The sequence below is a fragment of the Stegostoma tigrinum genome, chromosome 15 (assembly GCF_030684315.1).
Source record: "Stegostoma tigrinum isolate sSteTig4 chromosome 15, sSteTig4.hap1, whole genome shotgun sequence".
Classification (NCBI taxonomy): Eukaryota; Metazoa; Chordata; class Chondrichthyes; order Orectolobiformes; family Stegostomatidae; genus Stegostoma; species Stegostoma tigrinum.
In genome coordinates, this window is record NC_081368.1 from 18,583,235 (window position 1) to 18,606,927 (window position 23,693).

The window sequence follows — 23,693 nt, forward strand, 5'->3', positions numbered from 1 at the left end:
TGTACACATTCCAGGAATTCATCCACCATAGTATTACTACAAATGTGTTTTGCCTAGCCTATATGCTGGTGGTGCTTACTGTGTCTGCTAACATCTCAGAGCTCAGCGATGATGGAGAATGTACAATAGATGACAGATCTCCAGGTACAAGTTTTCAGTACAGAGCCAGTAAGAAATAGATCTAGATTACATGAAACTGGTGTTGTAGATTTGTTGGAATAGGCTCATACTGAAGAGTGCCATAATTATCGCTCACTATAATGATGCCATGTGGACTTACTTGTGAGCAGAACAGCTTAAGATCTTGAAGGAGTGAGGTCTAACTTCTGGTCCTCCTCAGATCTCTGCTAATAATGTCCACCATACCATTGTAACTGGTAAGGAATTGCAAATATGCAATAAACTGCATCTCGTGATCTACAAGGGACTCTTCTTATGAGGTGAGGACATAGTCTTCCTCTATCACACACGAATGAGAAGGTCTTTAACAGCATAGTGAGCTGGCATGTCCATACAACATGGTAGGTAACAGTACAGGTTTAATGAGCAGTGGTGTGAGATTTTCAGATTCAACTTGAAGTCACATGCTCATGCAGCACACGAATCAACGACAGGAAAGGTTTGAAGATTTAAAAGCTCTACAAAAGAAATCCTCATGGCTCTCTTCAGCAAGGAAAAATGCTCTAGGGAATGGTGCAAGCATGTCAGATCTGGTAAGAGACACACAGATGTCTCACAGAATAGTTCACAAGTCCCTGGAGAAACAGAAATAGGTAGCTTTGCAAGGCAGTGTCAGTGGGACGAGTCCCAGTTTGGAGTTTAGCGATGAGTGAACAGGCATTGAAGCTCTGTTGTAAAGATTAAAATCCCAGAGGGCCAATGGAATCATTAAAAAGATTCAGGACTGCAGCCTGGGAAAGCATAACACCTGTTTGGATGAGAATGGGGGAAGGGGTGGGACAGTTGATGCAGAACATCACAATGAATGGATGCAGAAATGGGAATGAAAGGCCTTGAAGGGAATACTAATCTGAAGTCACACACTCAAGAATGTCACTATTCCAGTCATTAAAACAAAAATGTTCGATAAATTGAAAGCCTAGGCCGAGCTTGTCTGAAGGAGAAAGAACGTTTTGGGGACTTTATTCAGACCATGTAAATGGCAGAAGACCTTTATTCCTGAGAGCTGAGATAATTTATTCATATTGCAAGAAGCAGGAATCATTCAGTAATACTGTCACTAAAGTGGGATTTTTAAAAAAATAGCAGGAGTCATAAAGTCTGTATGTGTAAAATGCAGGAATTATTCATTTTACCTTTGAATGGTGAAAATCTTCCATTTTAGCTGCAAGATAGAGTCATGGTTATAGAATCATGCTTCACAGAAACAGACCTTCATCCAAGCTTTCCAGATATCCCATTTGCCAACATTTAGCCCATATGCCTCTACACCCTTCCTATGCATATTCCTATTCGGATATCTTTTAAATGCTATAATTGTACCTGCCTTCACTACTTCTTCTGGCAGCTCATTCCACACATGCACAATGTTCTGCATGAAAAGTCACCTCTCAGGTCCTTTTTAAAAACAGCCCAAGTCCTCACTGCTCTGTAACTTACTGCAAAATAGACACAGGCAGAGGCTGAGCAGATGTGTGACCAGGATTATGCCTGATAATAGATCGGCTGTACTGTAATCACTTACAGAGGATCATTATTTGAGCTTTTCCCTGAAGATTCTCAGTGCTTGTGAACCACATTGTCAGTACACAAAAGCATCTTGAGAAGGTCAGACAATACTGAGTAAGCAAAGGATAATTCTTACAAACATTCCAGGAAATGCAGTCTTTTGAATTTCTTTATCTCAGCTTGGATAATAAATAGTTTGAAATATACGCATTTTAAAAATGTTTGTTAAAGTTATACCTAAAGGAGTTCCAGTCCCAATTGGAGTTAGGATCTATGAAGCACATTTTTTGGTGAATAAATTGTATTCATGTTTTTGATCTCAATGATGTGTTGCCTTATTTCTTGCAGATGGCATGTTGCTGCTTGATCCGGATTATTTAAAGGGTAGAAAAGGTAAGGATTCTGTTTACAGATTTGCCATTCTATGATTTGATTACTTGGCTTTTCCACTTCTCAATGGGTACGCTATTGTCACTGGCCCACCATATGACTTTTTCTCATCTCTATGGCTTACTGCTGACTCCAGTGTTCTGTTTCTGAGCTATAAACCATCTGTCATTGAATGTTGATGAGGAAGGACTTAGCTCCAGTATGATGTTGGTTAGTCACCTCAGCATCAAAGAACACTCTGAGAGGTAGTGAAAAAGGTTTATTGATAAATTATTGGGGATTGAGCAGTGGAACTGAGCCCATCCCTATACACTTGCATTCCCCATGCAGATGACCTAAAGGCCCTCTGCTTCTTCCTCTCCCGCAGACCCGACCAGTCCCCCTCCACTGGCACCCTCATCTGCCTAGCCGAGCTCGTCCTCACCCTGAACAACTTCTCTTTCGATTGCTCCCACTTCCTACAGGCAAAGGACGTGGCCATGGGTACCCGCATGGGCCCAAGCTATGCCTGCATCTTTGTAGGTTACATGGAACAGTTCCTCTTCCGAAACTACTCTGGCCCTAAACCCCACCTCTTCCTCTGTTACATTGATGACTGTATCGGCGCCACCTCTTGCTCCCCAGAGGAGCTCGAGCAGTTCATCCACTTCACCAACACCTTCCACCCCAACCTCAAGTTCACCTGGACCATATCCAACACATCCCTCACCTTCGTGGACCTCTCTGTCTCCACCTCAGGTAACCACCTAGAAACCAATGTCCATTTCAAGCCCACCGACTCCCACAGCTACCCAGAATACACCTCCTCTCACCCAGCTTCCTTCCAAAATTCTATCCCCTATTCCCAATTCCTTCGCCTCTGCCGCATCTGCTCCCAGAATGACGCATTCCACTCCTGTGCATCCCAGATGTCCTCGATCTTCAAGGACTGCAACTTCCACCCCTGCAGTGGCCAAGAATGCCCTCAACCGTGTCTCCCACATTTCCCGCAACTCATCCCTCACACCACGTCCCCGTAATAACTGCCAAAACAGAATCCCCCTCATTCTCACGTACCACCCTACCAATCTCTGCATGCAACGCATCATCCTCCAACACTTCCGCCATCTACAATCCGACCCCACCACCAAAGACATTTTTCCATCCCCACCCTTGTCTGTCTTCTGGATAGACCACTCTCTCTGGGACTCCCTTGTTCATTCCACACTCCCCTCCAACCCCACCACACCCGGCACTTTACCCTGCAACCGCAGGAAATGCTACACTTGCCCCCACACCTCCTCACTCACCCCCATTCCAGGCCCCAAGATGACTTTCCACATCAAGCAGATGTTCACCTGCACATCTGCCAATGTGGTATACTGCATCCGCGGTACCCGTTGTGGCTTCCTCTACCTTGGGGAAACCAAACAGAGGCTTGCGGACCACTTTCCAGAACACCTACGCTCAGTTCACAACAAACAACTGCACCTCCCAGTCGTGAGCCATTTCAACTCCCCCTCCCATTCCTTCCACGACATGTCCATCATGGGCCTCCTGCAGTGCCACAATGATGTCACCCAAACATTGCAGGAACAACAACTCATATTCCGCTTGGGAACCCTGCAGCCCAATGGCATCAATGTGGATTTCGCAAGCTTCAAAATCTCCCCTTCCCCCACTGCATTCCAAAACCAGCCCAGCTCTTCCCCACCTCCCTAATTTGTTCTTCCTCTGACCTATCCCCTCCTCCCACCTCAAGCCACTCTTCCATTTCCTACCTACTAACCTCATCCCGACCCCTTGACCTGTCCATCCTCCCCGGACTGACATAGCCCTCCCTACCTCCCTACCTATACTCTTCTCTCCACCTATCTTCTCCTCTATTCATCTTCGATCTGCCTCCCCCTCTCTCCCTACTTATTTCAGAACCCTCTCCCTCTCCCCCTTTTCTGATGAAGGGTCTAGGTCGAAATGTCAGCTTTTGTGCTCCTAAGATGCTGCTTGGCCTGCTGTGTTCATCCAGTTCCACACTTTGTTATCTCGGATTCTCCAGCATCCGCAGTTCCCATTATCACTCTCCTATCCTTAATGAAAATTATTTTGCATTCATGGTGACTTCTTGCAAAGTATGCAGCCATGGTGTAGAATATTAGGCAGACTCAACAGCCTAGCAACATCTTTGATACAATCTAAAAACTGTAACAGACTTGTGTGCCCATCAGACAACAATTTAGTGATAAGGCTGTGGTCTATATTGCCAGGAAAACAAAGGTGGCACACTTGGATCCAAATGCAGATATCTCACCTTTTTTCAAGCTTCAGTGTAAACATTTCAGATCTTTATGGATCATTTTTATATAGAATGTACTGTTGGAGTGTTGTTACTTAGATAGTGGCAAAGTTAAGTCACCAATTATATTGAAGAGTCGTAATGAATATGATGATTTGTGTAATCCTGTGATCCCTTTGAAGGCATTTTGTGATCCTTAAACTCTAGTTTGAAAATCTAAACCTGATGAACTGAGGAAAAGGAGACCATTTAGCTTTTTGTACTCATACATACCTCTGTTTAATCAGGATTCTTCCATATGTTTACTTCATTTAGAAACAGAAACACAGAGTCTAGGAGCAGAAGTAAGCCATTCAGCCCTTTAAGCCTGCTCTAGTATTCAATGTGATCATCCAACTGTTCCCAGTTTCCCTCCATACTTTTTGATCCCATAGCCCTAAAACCTATATCTAACTGCATCTTGAAAACATTTAATACTTTGGCTTCAGCTGCTTTCTGTGGCAGAGAATTTGACAGGCTCATCACTCTCCGGGTGATAAAACGTTCTCCAAATCACAGTCCTAAATGGCCTACCCCATACCCTTAAATTATGACCTTTGGATTAACTCGCTTATTATGGTAACATCCTTCTTGAATTTACCCTATCTAGTCCTGTTAGAATTTCATAGGTTTCTAAGAGCTAATCCTTTATTCCTCTGGACTCCAGTGAATTTAGTCCTTTTCAATCCAGGGTCTCTTTATATATCAGTCCTACCATCCCAGGAACCAGAGAAAGAAGGAACTGCAGATGCTGGAGAATCTGAGATAACAAGGTGTAGAGCTGGATGAACACAGCAGGCCAAGCAGCATCAGAGGAGCAGGAAAGTTGACATTTCGGGCCTAGACCCTTCTACAGGAAACGACCCTTCATTTTCTGAAAGAGCGTCTAGGCCCAGAACATCAGCTTTCCTGCACTTCTGATGCTGGTGGGCCTGCTGTGTTCATCCAGCTCTACACCTTGTCAACCCAGGAACCAGTCTGATATACCTTTATTGCAGTCCCTCCAAAGCCAGACCACCCTTCCACAGATAAGGAGACCAAAACTGCACACAGTACTCTAGGTCTGATCTGAACAAGGCCCTGTAAAATTGCAGCAAGACATTCCTGCTCCTGTACTCAAATCCTGTCGCTATAAAGGCCAAGATACCACTTGCCTTCTTCATTCCCTGTTGCACCTTGACACTTACTTTCAAAGACCAGTTCACAAGGTGCCTGGGTCATGTTGCCCTCTCCATTTCTAATGAGTTATCACTTATGTAATCATATGCCTTCCGATTTTTGTCACCAATGTGGTAACATTTATCCGCATTCTACTTAATCTGTTGTGCATAGCCCACTAACTCAACTAATCCAAATCACAGTGAAGCCTCTCTGTATTCATCACACAGTTCACCCTTCCACTGTGCAAACTTAGAAATATTACATTTAGGTCCTTCATTTAAATCATTGATATATTTTGTTAACAGCTGGGGTCTAAGTACTGAACCCTGTGGTACCACGCTGCTCACTGTCAGCTACTTGACAGAAGTAGTAATTGTAACAAAGTCAGCCAGGTGGACCTCTTAAAATATGAGTTCCCTGATTGAGGCTGTTAATCTGATCCAATCAGGGAGTCCAGGCTGACAGATTAAAAAAAGTGGTGTCAGACATCCTGCTGACTCTGGGAGCTATCTCTGAGGGAGCTGGACCAGTGTCAAAGACTCTCCATATGTAAATAAATTACAATACGGCCTCTGTGGAATTATTTCAGTGGCAACAAGAGTAAAGCCCAAACTCGCTCGCAACAGTTGTCTTTGAGTTGGGGTAAGCACTTCTGACATCATGCCGATATTTGGGAAACTTGACTCGTTCAATCCTGCTATCGAAAATTGGGCCCGGTATGTGGAAAGAATGCATTGTTTTTTTCCAAGCAAATGATAGATGAAAAACAATGAGTAATTCTGACAGCTTGTGGACGCACAGCTTAATCAATTATTAGGAGCCTAACTTCCTCTGAGGCACCAGATACAAAACTTTCTAAGTGCTGATGGATTTATTTCGGGAATAACATGACTCCAAGACTCGTCCAATTCTGAGATGCTATTGTTTTTACTGGACAATTCAAGAACCAGGGGAATCCATGTCAGAAGTTTTGACCAGGTTAAGCAGACTGGCAGAGCCATGTGGCTTTGATTTAATGAGTCTTAATGAGATACTGACAGACTGGTTGGTGTGTGGGATTAATGATGTAACCATGCAAAAGTACCTAAAGACTAAGCCCAACTGGACTTTAAACAGGCAGTATAATTGACGTTAACATTGGAAAATACTGCAAGTGGAGCATATCAGCTGAGGGTATTCTGATGGAAGTAAACAATCTTGCCAGTTCAGTTGAGCTTGGGGAAGACTGTTTGTGTGAAGGCAATTGCACAGCCACATTCAGGATGTATCCTGAACAGAGGAAATCTCAGTCAGCCCACCACGGAACCCCAAACCAAAACCTAGCCTTGGCCAAACAGTTAATTTTTTCTTCAGGTTCCAGGCTGGCAAGCCATTGTAGTTGCTGCCAGTGTGCAGAGCTGAGACAGCGAAAGAATCCCATTAGGTCTAGATTGAATAAGAGAACTCATAGACCAGTAGCCAGAAGAATGCACGCCCTGGAAAGTCCACCTACACCTGCCTTGGGGCAGTTAAATTGTGCAGAAAAATCAGAACCAATCAAAATGAACATATGGTTAACTGGTCACCCAGTTCTAATGGAGCTTAATACTGACGCAGCCATTTCAGTGATTGCAGATTTTAACAAAATTCACTTTGGACTCCTACTTTTAGGTTTGTGTAAGACCTTGGTTGACTGAGAATGTATACTGGGGAACCCCTACAGATTCAGGGCACAACTTCGGTTCCGGTCTCTTATGAGAAGCAGCTGGTTCAGTCACCACTGATTGTAATAAAAGGCTCAGACCCAAGCATGATGGAGAGAAATTGGTTGAGAAAGATTCACCTTGATTGGCTCAACGTTTTTCAATTAAAAAGTGGCTGCCTAAGTGACTTTCTAACTAAATACCCAAAAGTATCTCAGGAAAGTCTAGGACCGATCAAAGGAGCCAATGCCGCCTTGTATGTTGACCAGGAAGCAATTCCACGATTCTACAAGGCCCACCCAGTGCCAGTTGCCTTATAGACAAAAGCAGCAGAGGCAGAAATCAGCAGGCTGGGAAGCGAAGAAATCATCAAACCAATCCAGCTTGCGGAGTGGGCAGCACCGGTTGTGTTGATTTTGAAGACCAATGGGTCGGTTTGCTTTTGAGGGGATTTTAAACAAATGGCAGCCCACTTTTCACAGCTGGATAAGTACGCATTCCCTCACACAGAGGATTTATATGCAAAGCTGGGAAGGGTTGGGGGCAGGTGTGGTTTGTCCATCACAAAGGTAGACATGAGCTATGGGTACTTGTAGCTGAGGTTAGATGAGGATTCCCAGAAGTATGCTACAATTAATACCCATAAGGGTTTGTACCAATATGTGAGGTTTGCCTGTGCAATTTTCAGCAGGCAATTGAGAACATTTTGCAAGGTTTATCCCAGGTTGCCTTTACTGAGATGACATAGTAACAGGGAAGACCAATATGGAACAATTAGACAATTTGGACATAGTCCTTAGACAGTTCTCCCAGGTGGGTTTACACCTAAAAAAGGAAAAATGTGTGTTTCAGTCACCCCAAATGACCTACTTGGGCTACACTTGTTCGAAGATGAAATGAGGTGAGCAATGATGCCCCTGTTACCAGGTCTGTACCAGAGCTTAAGTCTTTACTTGGACTGGTGAATTTTTATGCAAAGCTTATATATAACCTGGCCTCCATCCTGGCACATTTGCATCAACTCTAAAAAAATGTCGGCCTTGGAAATGGTTTCATTGCCAAGCCATAGCTTTCAGGGAAATGAAGAAACAGCTATCATCACCTAACAATGACCCCAAGCAAGATTTGGTATTGACGTGTGGTGCCTCCCCATATGGCTTTGGGTTAGTATTAGCTCCTAGGTGGCCAAATGGAGAGGAATGCCTAATGTAGACCAAAAATATGCCCAGATAGGGAAGGAAAGTTTAGCAGTCATATCTGAAGTCAAGAAATCGATGGTTCTACCTTCCCCTAAAGGCATTCTAAAATAAGCAACCTTACAGATTAGCCATAAACTGATGACTAAAGTTAACATGAAAGTCCAGGACTGACTCTGTTCTCGAGTTGAAACAAACTGGTTCAGAAAAACACGCCTTCAAATCTACATGTTTGATCAAGCTGGTGACCTCTTGCCCTAACATCTCAATATGTGGCTTTGTGACTCAAACGTGCTTCTTTACAGAATCAGGAGCCGATTTTACTTTGTTAATACTGCTACACGCAACCATTAATTTTATAAGTTTGATTCCCTATACACTTAACAGTGTTATTAACTCACTTGCTGAAAATTTCTTTCTTCCTTTCCCTGTTAAACAGCTTACGTGACATTGACATGTGCATTCCGATATGGAAGGGAAGATTTGGATGTCATGGACCTTAGTTTCCGAAAGGATATTTACAGTGAGACAATCCAGGTCTATCCACCCATTGCAGGCAACAAAACGCCACTGACTCCACTGCAGGAAAGGCTGGCTAGCAAACTGAAAGAGAACTGCTACCCTTTCACCTTCCAGGTATGACTATAATGGCACCAGATGGTCCTTGTTGTTATCAAAACCGTCAGCTCTGGTAACTAACCCAGAATTATGGATTTCCCAGGCTTCCTGCTAAAATTAACTCCAGGGTTTTTTTTTCCAATATTTCCTCAAAGTTACGACCTGTCAGTTCTGCTATCATACTAGTAACTCCTTCTTGCACCTTCTCCAATGCTTCCCTTTTTTTAATGGAGAGACCAAAACTGTGATCCAGTTGAGGCATGGCCAAATTCTGAGCAAGAATGACAGCAGGAGCTGCCATTTTTACATGCATTTTGACATCTGGAGTTGTGGCTTGTCACGGGAGAGACTCTACAACTTGTTCCATCACGTGACAGGCTCGCACTCATACTGCCTGCCTTTGACATATGTTGGAAAGATTTACTGGTTGATTTGTTGGGTCCCATTACAGACACACTGTCATTAGCTTTTAGAACCTGAGGTGGGACTTGAAGCTTGAGCCTCTGGATCATGGGCACGTACATGACCCGCTGCTGATGGGAGATGGGAAGACCCTGAAGAAGAAGTTACTGAATATCATGTAGAATTTCCCAGTGAGGTTGCTTTGAGTGGGATTCTCAATTACAGAGAGCTTGATTACCACGAGTAGAAAACCTGAAATAGCAGATAATTGCAGGATCTGGCAAAGATTCTGGAAGGATTTTGGTGGTACATAGCAATTTGTCATCCTGGGATATAGATTATGGGGCTTGTGTATACAAAGCAAAAATACAATGAATATTAAAATGAACCCATGCAGCCTCATTGTAATATTGAAATGACAACACTCCTGTAAGTAAACGTTTCATCTGCCTCTTGTCCTACCTCAGCCACAGGTGCATTTGAGATGGACTTGGTTCTTCTCATGGTTTGTTGCATTCACCCTCAGATCTGACCCCAGCTCTACCTGTTTCTGGGAGTTATTTCTTATCTCCTTATTTTCTGAGAAATCTCTAGAATCATAGAGCGATTATAGGATAGACCATTCAGCTCATTCTAACCTCCATAATTTTCTCGCCAAAATGTATCAGCACACACTTTTCTACATTGAAAGGCATTTGTCAATCACAAGAGTAGTTTCAAAGTTTACGATTGCCTTTCAGCATGTCATCAAAGTCCTCAAGAACATTAACCCAAAACCCACTGGCTAACACCTCATCTAACTAGACTGGCAAGCTGCTGCTGTTGCCGCTTATAGCTGTAAGTGCTAGGAGATCTACTTTTCATGGTTTGTCACTCATCTCAAACTTGCAACATCTTTGTGTATTCACTGTTACTTATTTGTAACCGCTCTGTAATTTGGCTATACTTCAGTTGACCCCACATTTTGCTGCCCTCCACTTTGCCCTCAAGCAAAGATCTCTGCAGCTTTTGAGCTCTGATAGAATGATTTTTCAACAGATCACTTTTAAAGGAGTTAAATTACCTCAGCTTCCTACATCTGTTGTTGTTTATTTGAGAACTGATCCCTTGTAACTCATGACTTTAACTCGAGGTCTGTTAATAGTCTAAATATAACAAACTGCTTACATCTTTAATGTGCATGTCTTGCAGACTTGTATTGATCTTTGTCTTCAAGGGAGGCCGATTTAGTTTAGTATTTCTTAACATTTAATGGCTCAGAAGAGATTTTTTTAATGGCCTTGGTGTCCCAAGGACTATAATTTGAAACAAAAACAGATATTGCGAGAGAAAATTCAACCAGTCCAGCAGCATCCATGGAGAGAAACCAGAACTGATTCTGAGAAATAGTCTTGCAATCCAAAATGTTAACTCTGATTTCTCTCCAGTGATGCTGGCAGACCTGCTGAACTTTTCCAGGAATTTCTGTTTATGTTTCCGATTTACATTATCTGTCGTTCTTTCAGTTTTTATTGACCATAATTTGAAGGTCATTTTGAAACTTATTTTGATTTGAAATGGTTTAAATCTTTCCAGATCCCTCCAAACCTGCCATGCTCAATCACCTTGCAGCCAGGATCAGAAGACCATGGAAAGGTAAACATAACTTTTTTTTGAAATATCACCTGGGCAGATACATTGGACAAAATGAGTAATTCCCCATTGTCAATGAAGAAACATGGGTTGGGGACGAAGAATGATCTTCAATCTCCACCTATAGTAGTGAGCAAGTTGACAAAGTGACAGCATCGCCTCCTTAATGTCAGCATCTTAGGTCCGAACGTTAATTGTCTTGCTCCTACTTTGATTGCACTCTCCAGATGGGGTTTTGCCATAGTTCAGGCAGTATTGACCAGATGCTCTACTGACCTGGCTGACAGGTCAGGTCTGGGCGCTGGCTGGAGTGGGTAGGAGAGAAGAGGATATGGAAGCCAATGATTGCATGCCAGGGTCGTTTCTAAGTTCAAAAAGATCAATAATAGAAGTTTTCTGAGTCATTCTGAGAGCAACCTCCAGCCTTTTTGGACAAATGGATTAAGATTCACAAATTTTATAGACCTGGTGCACCACTCTTAGTGTCTCTTTGCCTTGAATATTGGCCCTGTCTTTGCATAATTTCACCATCACCAGTTTCTGGTGCGAATGGTTCTTGCTCAATTTCAGCCCTGCAGGCAACAAGCATCAGACAAATTTTGTTGTCCAGTAGAATGGCTGAGATGCAGCATTACCCTATCCTTCTTGATACTGAGCTGTTTCACACTCGCCTTCCTATGCACAATACGTGGTCAATTGCTGAACGTTGGTCCCAGAGTGTCTATAACTGAATTATATTGTGAGAACAAGCAATGTTGAAACATATTAGCTTCACCAACAGAGAACAGGAGTTCATAACAGTTACATAACATAATGTTCATAACATTACTGGAATCAAGAGCAAATAATTTCAATTGTTACCGCAAACCTCCATCATAAAATTGAGGGAATGTTGGCCATATGCCTATATCTATAGTTACAAGCCAATGCCCCAGAACGTTTTTCGGCAAACCACATTTTCTTGACTGCATTTGAACTATTTTTTTCTTTTGTAGGAGTTGTTACAGACACATGATATTTTTAATTAGCTTCTGCTAGGTTTGGGATACAAAAAGGTTGAATATGAACATTCTCAAAACCTCTAGAGAGCAATCAACAGTCAAGACACATTATCCAATCATACCCCTTGGCATAGCAACAGGCAGAAACAAATGCTTCTTGTTCTCTCCTTTAACACAATTTACATGTGCCCTTTTCTTCCTGATGTGTTTTCATGCCGAGTTTCAGTTTAAAATGAATTGATTAATCATGAATAACCGAATCCTAGTCATGTATGAATCCTGTCAATGAGGGCAAGGCAGACCAATTTGCCCCTAAACACTCTCCAGTGACTTTGGAACCAGTAAGCCCAGATGCATACATAAGAACACAATCGTAGAATCACTACAGCGCAGCAAGATAACATTTTTTATTTATTCTTTAATGGGATGTGGGCATCACCAGCAAGGCAATACTGTTGCCCATTCCTAATTGCTCTTTTACTGAGAGATTTGATAGATCATTTCAGAGCGGCATTAAGTGTCAATGACTGTGCTGTGGACCTAGAGTTACATGTAACTGAACTTGGGTAGGAATGGTATGTTTCCTTCCCTGAAGGATGTTTGTGAACCATATGGTTTCAACAAATACCAATAGTTTCGTGCTCACCGTGACGGAGACAAGTTCCTAATTCCAGAATTATTAATAAAGTGAATTTAAATTCCAATATCTGCCAAAATGCGGTTTGAAGCCATATCACCAGAATGTTAAGCTTGGGTCTTCCCAGATCACTGCACCAGTGATATTACCACTGCACAACCATCAAATCCATTGAGGCTGGAGCAGCTCCCTTCAAAAGCAACTCAGCTAATCCCATTCCCACAAGCTTTCCCAGTAACCTGACTTTTTAAAACCCCTCCAGTTTCTTAGCCAATCTCCTTGGAAAATCCATGATTGAATGGACCTTTGTAGTACATTCAGGCAGTGCAGGCCAGGTTTTAAATTTATGAAGTAAAGCATTTTTCTTCATGTCTGCATTGCTTCTTTTGCCAATCACCTCACACCAGTGCTCTCTCAAGCTTGACCTTTTCACCTCAAGGAATTCATGGGGGAATGTAACTCGTATGAAAATGAGGAAGATAAAGCTGAGTAGAGTAAGAATGGAGCAATAGGAGTGTCCTAGATAACAAAGTGTGGGGCCAGATGAACACAACAGGCCAAGCAGCATCTTAGGAGCACAAAAGCTGATGTTTCAGGCCTAGGCCATGAAGGGTCTAGGCCCAAAATGTCAGCTTTTGTGCTCCTAAGATGCTGCTTGGCCTGCTGTTGTCATCAAGCCCCACACTTTGTTATCTCGGATTCTCCAGCATCTGCAGTTCCCATTATCTAGGAATAGGAGTGTATTCCCTTCCTGTAAACAACTCAGCAGTCATTCACAAAGAGTAACAGCACCATCTGCTGATTAATAAATAAAACAGTGGATATTTAATCCGTTACAAGTTTTTTGCTTTGAAGAAGGCTTTTCTCTTGGTTGAAGTGGCAAAATGATAGCAGCATTGAAAGCTTGTAGCCTTTACTGTTTGATAACATTCACTGATCTGTATGGATAACATGTAAAAAAACCTGCATTATACTTTCTACACACCAGGATATTTCTGGTGTTAAAGTTGTATCAATGAATTAGTGCAACATCGTATTTTACAAAGAGTGTCAACATTATGGAGGAGGTAGGCATGGACAACATTAACGCTGTACAGTCTACTAGTTCCAATAAAGATTTCTGTCACAAACATGGGACTCGTTGATGACACACACGTGTATCAACTTTAAAGCAGTTGGTCTCAGCTTTAGAAGAAATGGTTATGTTTCATGGAATCACTTCCAAAGCTTGGTTGAACAGTTGGCTTGCGATGTAGAGTAATGCCAACACTCTGGAGGTTTCAATCCCTGCATTGGCGAGCAGCCCTATGGTTGGGAAGACTATGGCCATCTTACTTCCAAAAACATCACTAAAATTCTGCCAAGAGCAAAAGCACTCTCAAGTTATTTTAAATGCGCTCCCCATTATTTGGTATGTAACGCCACTCAGCCCAGCACAGAATAAACTAAACACCAGGTCGACAGCTCAGCAAACGTTGTAAAATAGCAGCACACCATCTCAAAAATAAAACTCAGCCACGATGGTGACGGCGAGCACAAGGGGGCATAGCTTTAAATTGAGGGGTGAAAGATATAGGACAGATGTCAGACGTAGTTTCTTTACTCAGAGTAGTAAGGGAATGGAACGCTTTGTCTGCAACGGTAGTAGATTCACCAACTTTGGGTACATTTAAGGCGTCTTGGATAAGCATATGGACGTACACAGAATAGTGTGGGTTAGATGGGCTTGAGATCGGTATGACAGGTCGGCACAACATCGAGGACCGAAGGGCTTGTACTGTGCTGTAATGTTTTATGTTCTATGTTCTATGTTCTATATAGATATTTGTAAACCAGACCAAAGGAGCTGAGGGCTTCAGTATCGCAGAAATCTAAAATATCTGGTTTTCAGCTAACAACACATTGATCATTCTTGCAGTCAGAACAATCGGAAAGTTGTCACACAAGTTAAAGCAGGGCAGGGGAAGAATTGAGAATTGGACTAGATTTTGACTTTGTGGGTCGATGGAGTAGTTTGTATTTCTTCTCCTGATTTTCTTTGAATATTCTTTTGGGAAATAAAAGATTGGGAAAGATGTAGAACCAGTTTCTGACATTCTGTCACTGTTTCACGCTGTCACACAAAATGAAGATCTACACCAACGACTCTGCAAATGTGTCCCTTTACAGAAATGGACCTGATCCTGTTTATTTCCTATACTTTCTGAGGGTCAGGGTTGCAGTAAACATAATCCAAAATGCGCAAGTGTAGTCCGTATCCGTCATGGTGACAAGAAAAGCCTCACATCAAATAACATATTGGCTTATTTTGTGTTATTATGACATATTGCCATTGAATGCCACAAACTTTTGTGGATTACAATTTGATTAACAGTGTTAGCTTCAAAGCATAATAATTAAGGAAGGGCAATGGCTTTTTTAAAATAATTGGTGACTTAACGTTATCCTAGTTAGTGTAAACTAAAATGCACCTTACTTCTTTTACAGGCCTGTGGTGTGGACTTTGAGGTGAAAGGATTCTGTGCAGATAACCTGGAGGAAAAGATTCATAAAAGGTACGGCTACTTTTACCTTTCTAATTGCCAACATCGCAAAACAGACAATCATCTCCCCACAGTGACGGTGAAAGCTGGAGGGAAAGAAGCCAACAAATCAAAATGCATCCATTAAAAATCTCACGGAATTTAAGTTAAGCATACATGAAATGTTCCTTTGCATATTTTTACTTTTCCTTTCTTTTCCTCACTGCCACTTCGATTTCATTGGCAATGCAGACCAGTTGCTTCTGATTTTTCTGGTATCTTAAATTCTCTTTATTGGTATCAGTGGGCAGGCAAAGGATAATTCAATGCTCATTGAGTGCAACTCCAACAACATTCAAGAAGCTTGAAATCAACCAGGATAAAGCAATGCATTTGACCGACACCACTTCCACAAACCTTCCCTTCCTCCATCGCCAAGACTCAGAACTGCAAGGTACACTGCAGAATTTCATCAAGGCTCATTACGCAGCACTTTACAAACCCATGACCTCTACCACCTAAAAGGACAAAGGCAGTGCATAGCATTATCACTTGTAAGCTTCCCCTCTAAGCTATTCACCATCCTGACTTGGATATATCTGTTTTCAGTTTCTTAACCAAGTTTATTTCATATTCCAACTGTCTGTTTAATTCATGGACTTTTGGATGTGGAGGTTTCTAAATAAAAGTAAATAAATAGCAGACTTACAGTCATAGATTTCAGTTTCCTTCTTCACACAGGGAAAATAGCGTTCCTTATTCTCAGATTTAAATCAATTCAAATTGTGATTGCATCATTCAAGGATTAATCTGAAAGTCTAGCATTAATTACATTTAAATTTCTAGCCTAACTTGATTTTCATAATACTTTGGAAGTCCTGATGAAATCTCACGAGAGGAAACCTGATTTAAGTGGTGGGAACCATTAAAGGCAAGTGCCAGAAATGAGGAGATGGGTAAATTGCTTCAATCCCCTCCCAATGGGCTCACAATCTTCAAGGGTGTCCATGTGAACAGAATATGCTAGTAGTATATTTGAAAAGGCACTGAGAAAATTAGAGCAAGGGGGAAACTTTGAAAACTGAGTACCAATGATCAATATACATTTTTCACTGCTTTATAACTTATTCACTCCATTCAGGTGTGAATCAGACTTAAAGTTAATTTCCTGTGGCATGCTGACATTAATGTGTTTTTTTGCTTCGCGTTACAGGAATTCAGTGAAGTTGGTCATCCGCAAAATCCAGTACGCCCCAGAGAAAAGCACAGTGCAGCCCAAAGCGGAAATAACTCGGCAATTTCTCATGTCAGATAAGCCATTACAACTGGAAGCATCGCTTGACAAAGAGGTCAGTTTGATTATCTCTTAGACAGTGGCGATGCCAGCAAACAGGATGGTCACCCAAATCATCTTGATTATAGCTCAGGGTGACTACCACAGTGTAATTGCTCAATATTCAGCATGAGAGCTTATGAGCCAGAAGCCTGACTCTTCAAGCCCTACTTGAGTACAAATTCTCAATCAAAAATAAGGCTGAGGTATTTGCAGCAATCTTCAGCCGGAAGTGTGAAGTGGATGATCCATCTCAGCCTCCTCCAGTGAACCCAGTTGCTAGTCTTAGGTCAATTTGATTCACTCCATGTGACATAAAGAAATGGTTGGGAGCATTAGATACTGCCAAGACTGTGGGCCCGGACAACATTCCGGTAATAGTACTAAAGATTTGTACACCATAACTTGCTGCTCCTCTAGTCAAGCTATTCCAGTACACTCACAATGCTGGCATTCACCTGATAATCTGTAAAATTGCCCAGGCATGTCTTGTTACACAAAAAAAACAGGATAAATTAGATTTGGTAGTGGGTAATGAGCCCGGCCAGGTGTTAGATTTGGAAGTAGGTGAGCACTTTGGTGATAGCGATCACAATTCTGTTTATGTTTACTTTAGTGATGGAAAGGGATAGGTGTATACCACTGGGCAAGAGTTATAGCTGGAGGAAAGGCAATTACGATGAGATTAGGCAAGATTTAGGGAGCATAGAATGGGGAAGGAAACTGCAGGGGATGGGCACATTAGAAATGTGGAGCTTATTCAAGGAACAGCTCCTGTGTGCCCTAGGTAAATATGTACCTGTCAGGCAGGGAGGAAACTGTAGAGTGTGGGAGCCGTGGTTTACGAAGGAGGTGGAATCTCTGGTCAAGAGGAAGAAGAAGGCTTATGTTAGGATGAGATGCGAAGGCTCAGTTAGGGCACTTGAGGGCTATGAGGTAGCCAGGAAAGACCTAAAGTGTGAGCTCAGAAGAGCCAGGAGGAGACATGAGAAGTTGTTGGCGGATAGGATCAGGGTAAACCCTAAGGATTTCTATAGGTATTTAAGGAATAAAAGAATGATGAAAGTAAGATTAGGCCCAATCAAGGATAGTAGTGGTAAGTTGTGTATGGAGTCAGATGAGATAGGGGAAGTGCTAAATGAATATTTTTCAACAGTATTCACTCTAGAAAACGACAATGTTGTCGAGGAGAATACTGAGATACAGGCTACTAGACTAGGTGGGATTGAGGTTCACAAGGAGGAGTTATTAGAAATCCTTCAGAGGGTTAAGATAGAAAAGTCCCCTGGGCCAGATGGGATTTATCCTCGGATCCTCTGGGAAGCCAGGGAGGAGATTGCCGAGCCTTTGGCAGTGATCTTTAACTCGTCATTGTCTACAGGAATAGTGCCAAATGACTGGAGGATAGCAAATGTGGTTCCCCTGTTCAAGAAGGAGAGTAGAGACAACCCTGGTAATTATAGACCAGTGAGCCTTACCTCAGTTGTTGGTAAAATGTTGGAAAAGGTTATAAGGGATAGGATTTATAATCATCTAGAAAAGAATAAATTGATTAGGGAGAGTCAGCACGGTTTTGTGAAGGTAAGGTCGTGCCTCACAAATCTTATTGAGTTCTTTAAGGTGACCAAACAGGTAGATGAGAGTAAACCGGTTGATGTGGTGTATATGGATTTCAGCAAGGCGTTCGATAAGGTTCCCCACAGTAGGCTATTGTACAAAATGCGGAGGAATGGAATTGTGGGAGATATAGCAGTTTGGATCAGAAATTGGCTTGCTGAAAGAAGACAGAGGGAGGTAGTTGATGGGAAATGTTCATCCTGGAGACCAGTTACTAGTGGTGTACTGCAAGGGTCTGTGTTGGGTCCACTGCTGTTTGTCATTTTAATAAATGACCTGGATGAGGGCGTAGAAGGATGGGTTAGTAAATTTGCAGACGACACTAAGGTCGGTGGAGTTGTGGATAGTGACGAAGGATGCTGTACGTTGCAGAGAGACATAGATAAGCTGCAGATCTGGGCTGAGAGGTGGCAAATGGAGTTTAATGCAGACAAGTGTGAGGTAATGCACTTTGGTAGGAGTAACCGGAAGGCAAAGTACTGGGCTAATGGTAAGATTCTTGGCAGTGTAGATGAGCAGAGAGATCTCGGTGTCCATGTACACAGATCCTTGAAAGTTGCCACCCAGGTTGACAGGGCTGTTAAGAAGGCATACAGTGTTTTTGCTTTTATTAATGGAGGGATCGAGTTCTGGAACCAAGAGGTTATGGTGAAGCTGTACAAAACTCTGGTTCGGCCGCACTTGGAGTATTGTGTACAGCTCTGATCACTGCATTATAAGAAGGATGTGGAAGCTTTGGAAAGGGTGCAGAGGAGATTTACTAGGATGTTGCCTGGTATGGAGGGAAGGTCTTATGAGGAAAGGCTGAGGGACTTGAGGCTGTTTTCATTAGAGAGAAGAATGTTGAGAGGTGACTTAATTGAAACATATAAAATAATCAGAGGGTTAGATAGGGTGGATAGGGAGAGCCTTTTTCCTAGGATGGTGACGGCGAGCACGAGGGGGCAAGCTTTAAATTGAGGGGTGAAAGATATAGGACAGATGTCAGAGGTAGTTTTTTTGCTCAGAGAGTAGTAAGGGAATGGAATGCTTTGCCTGCAACGGTAGTGGATTCACCAACTTTAGGTACATTTAAGTCGTTATTGGACAAGCATATGGACGTACATGGAATAGTGTAGTTTAGATGAGCTTGAGATCGGTATGACAGGTCAGCACAACATTGAGGGCCGAAGGGCCTGTACTGTGCTGTAATGTTCTATGTTCTATAACCAATTACCAGTCGGGCTACTCTTGATTATCAATAGAGTGATGGAAGGCGTTATCAACTGTGCTATCAAGCAGTACCTGCTCAGAAATAACCTGCTCAGTGATGCCCAGTTTGTGTTCCACCAGGACCACTCAGCTCCTGACCTCATTACAGCCTTGATTCAAACATGGACAAAGGGCTGAAATCCAGAGGTGAGGTGAAATGGCAGTCCTTGACATCAAGTCTACATTCAACTGACTATGGCATCAAGGTGCTGTAACAAAACTGGATTCATTGGGAAATCAGGGGGAAACTGTCTGCTGGTTGGATTCACCAGCACAAATGAAGCTAGTTGTGGTTGTTAGAGGTCACGCAGCTCAGCTGTAGGACAACTTTGCAAGAGTTTCTCAGGGTAGTGTACTGGGCCAAACCATCTTCAGCTGCTTCATCAATGATGTTTTGTCCATCATAAGATCAGAAGTGTGGATGTTTGGTTAATGCAGAATGTTCAGAACCATTCATGACTTCTCAGAATCTGATGCAGTCTGTGATCAAATGCGACAAGCTTTGGACAATATCCAGGCCTGGACTGACAAGTGGCAAGTAACATTCATGCCACACAAAGGCCAAGCAATAACCACCCCCAATAAAAGTCAATCTAACCATTGCCCCCTTGATATTTGACAGTGTTCCTGTCACTGACTCGCGTATTATCCAAACCCTGAGGGTTCCATTGACCAGAAACTCAAGTGGACTACCTATATAAATACAGTAGCTCAAAGAATAGGTCAGAAAATAGGTAACTTACAAGTAGATAACAGTAAGTAACTTATTTCCTGATTCCCCAAAGCCTATCCACAATCTACAAGGCACAAGAAAGAAGTATGATGGAGTAATCCCTACTGTCTGGATTGGTGCAATTCCCATATCATTCAATAAGCTTGACACCATCCAAGACAAAGCAGCCTGCTTGATTGGCATCACATCCATAAGCATCCAGTTCCCCCACATCCCACAAGTGACTTAAAAAGAACATTTTCTTGGAGTGCTGCAGAGTTGGAGGGATTTTTATTCAAATGAAATATTAAACTGTTCTGAGGAAGGGTCATCAGACCCGAAACATTAGCTTCTTCACAGGTGCTGCCAGACCTGCTGAGCTCTTCCAGCAACTTTGTTTTTGTTCCTGATTTACTGCATCCGCAATTCTTTTGGTTTTTATTAAACTGAGGGGCTATCTTTCCTTGCTTGTTAACCCTGTTCCAAAGAATATCAAAGGATTTTTTTCGTTGTGAGCTAGCCAATTCTTAACTCTCAAAAAAATCACTACAAATGATGATTGAGTTATTATTTTCATATGGCCCCTTGCTGTGTGCATATTTCCCACATCACAACAGTAACTACACTTAAAAACTAATTAATTGACAGGAAAGCGCTTCAGGACTTTCTAAGATCAAGAAAGGCCAGATATGAAGAGAAGCTGTTCATTTTTTAAGCCTTGGCTGAAATTATCAGCCCTGTGTTTGTTGTGCCTATAGGATCAATTTTAACTCAAATGTGGAGAAGATTAAATGATATATTGCTTTAGACGAAGCTGGTATGACTCTTGGTTGTAAGTTGTGTAACACACACTGGTCCTTTGAGCCAACAAACTATTGCCCCCCATTGGCTGCCTCTGACTTTCAGAAGTGCATTGGGTGTTGGGGTGAGGGGTGGGCAGATATCGAGACAGTGCAAGCCATCATTCAATGTTCAAGGGTTTTTTGTCTTTGTTCTGCCAATTACATTTGCCCCAGACATTATCTAAGTGCCACAATACTCCAACTAAGTGTAATTTCCAGTATTGAACATTATCAAGTTCAGGAATTCTGCAAATGCCCATAAAGGCAGTTAAAGATATCTTTCAACTTATTTTTTTCTGGCAAATGTGTAAAAAGCAGGAAGCAAAGCATTAAAATAATCCCTTTCAATCTCATCAATGGGATGGAGGGCAGTGCTGGATGATCCTTTGTTAAGTAATAATCCCTCTGCTATCTGCAGATTTTCCTAGTCCTGTACATTATCAATCCAAACCATAGGGAATAGAATTGGAACTTAAATAAATTCAAGCCCTGATGAAATTAGTGATGTAAAAATGTTTACATAAAATGTGAATATTGGTACAAACTAATGCAAATGCAAAAGGGGCATAAATCCTGAACAGTTTGCACAAAATGCGAGTCAGTTAGTGGAGGATGTGTTATGATATTGGGCCTGGTCTGCAATTAGCAATTAATATTCATGGAGCACCTAAGCTGAAAAAAATCTGGAGTTCGTAAGTTCAAATGGGGAATGGGGATTCAGCTCCAAGCTATTGATGTTCTGAACCACGAGGTAGATATCTGGCCAATGAAACTAACCAGCCCACCAGTCACATGGCATTGAAAATGATGGAATACTAGTATTTGCCGTGGTGGCAAAATTGCAGGTGGAGGTTTCTATATGTCTGCTGCCTCAGCTGGATGGTTGAGGTCATGAGTTTGGAAGATGCTGTTAAAGAAGGTTTGAGATATTTTGGCAAGTAGTTGGAGACATTCTGCATTGATGATAGTGGAAGTGAATATTTAAACTGATATATGGGTGTTTATAAAATCAGCTGTTTTGTTCCGGGTGTTCTTTATCTTTTTGACTGTTATTAGAGTTGCACTCCAATAGGCAAGTAGGGAATTTTCCAGAATGTTCCTGACTTGTGCCTTTTATCTGATGGACAGGCTTTGGGAAATTAAGAAGTGAATTATTCATCATAGAATTTCTAACCTTTGATCTGTTCCTGTAACCAGTGTTTATATGACCGGTCCTATTCAGTTTCTGGTCAATGATACCACCTTGGATGTTGATAGTGAGGGATTCAGTGGTAGTGATGCAATTGAATGTCAAGGTGAGTTATAGATTGTCATTAGCTGGCACTTCTTTGGCATGAATGTGACTGGCTACTTGTCAACACAAGCTGTAATGTTGTTTCGGTCTTGCTTCTGTTGTCATGGAGTGCTGCCATATCTGAAGAGTCACAAATAATAAGGTACATTGTGCAACCATCAATGAACATCCCCACATCTCACCTTAAGATGGAAAGAAAGGCAATGGTGAAGTAGCTGAAGAATGTTAGGCATAGGATGCTAACCTGAGGTGGTAGCGTCTCTTGTGTTGCAGTGGAAGCTTCCCAACTTCTGAGTCCAAAGGCTCACACTCAAGTCCAACCTCTTCCAGAAATGTATCATTATGTCTGAACAGGTTGGTTAGAAGGTACTTAATCCAGGGATCTGCTGCAGTGATGTCTTGAGACTGTGATGAATGAACAGTCACCTCCATATTCCTTTGTGCAAGGTATGACTGCATCCATTGGAGAATATTCTTATGAACATAGAACATAGAACATAGAACATAGAACACAGAAAAGTACAGCACAGTACAGGCCCTTCGGCCCATGATGTTGTGCCGTGGAATAATCCTAATCCAAAAATAAAATAACCTAACCTACATTCCCCTCAATTCACTGCTGTCCATGTGCATGTCCAGCAGTCACTTAAATGTCACTAATGACTCTGCTTCCACGTCTACCACTGGTAAACTATTCCATGCGCTCACAACTCTCTGGGTGAAGAACCTCCCTCTGATGTCTCCTCGATACCTTCCTCCTAACACTTCAAAACCATGACCCCTCGTGGCAGTCAATCCTGCTCTGGGGAAAAGTCTCTAGCTATCGACTCTATTCATGCCTCTCATTACCTTGTACACCTCCTTAACTGCAGTTATGCTCGGATACCATGATGCTGCAGACAGTGAAATTCTGCTTTGATGTCAAGGGCAATCACTTTCACCTTGCCTGTGGTGGTATGCACTTTTGTCCGTGTTTGGGCCAAGGTTGTAATGAGATCAGAGTTGAGTGATCCTGGTGTAACCCAAATTGTATATGGATTAGCAGTTCGTTATTGTATAAATGTCACTTGATAGCACTGTTCACATCACTTTCCATCATTTCTCTGTTGATTGAGATTAAGCTGGTGGGGCCATAATTGTCTGAATTGGATTTCTCCTATTTTTGGTAGACAAGGCATGCCTGAGCAATTTACCACCATACTAGGGTAGATGTCACAGTTGTAGTTTTGCTACTAACATCGGAACTGGTGATTGGCTTAGCAGCAATGAATAGTGAATAGTTAACAATTAGGATGTTTGTCTTGGAGAAGGGGAGAACTCTGCTAGAACCTTCCTGGTAGTAGACTGGACTCCTACTCAGTGTCAGACCCAAATTAGACAGAAGCCAAGGGGTAATGTAGCAA

The 23,693-nt window shown here is 42.2% G+C and overlaps 1 protein-coding gene across 5 annotated transcripts in view; it reads left to right on the forward strand.

Moving 5' to 3' along the window:
- LOC125459022 (beta-arrestin-1-like) overlaps positions 1–23,693 on the forward strand; it is a 68,170-nt gene that overhangs the window by 22,031 nt on the left and 22,446 nt on the right. For 4 of the 5 annotated variants that reach the window (XM_059651359.1, XM_048544900.2, XM_048544901.2 and 1 more), the window contains 5 exons: positions 2,038–2,082; positions 8,869–9,065; positions 11,025–11,084; positions 15,207–15,274; positions 16,455–16,590. In XM_059651359.1, the coding sequence (XP_059507342.1) occupies positions 2,038–2,082; positions 8,869–9,065; positions 11,025–11,084; positions 15,207–15,274; positions 16,455–16,590 (506 nt within the window). Of the gene's footprint in view, positions 1–1,716; positions 1,804–2,037; positions 2,083–8,868; positions 9,066–11,024; positions 11,085–15,206; positions 15,275–16,454; positions 16,591–23,693 lie in introns of those variants that run through there. The other variant, XM_048544902.2, reaches the window with a different exon arrangement.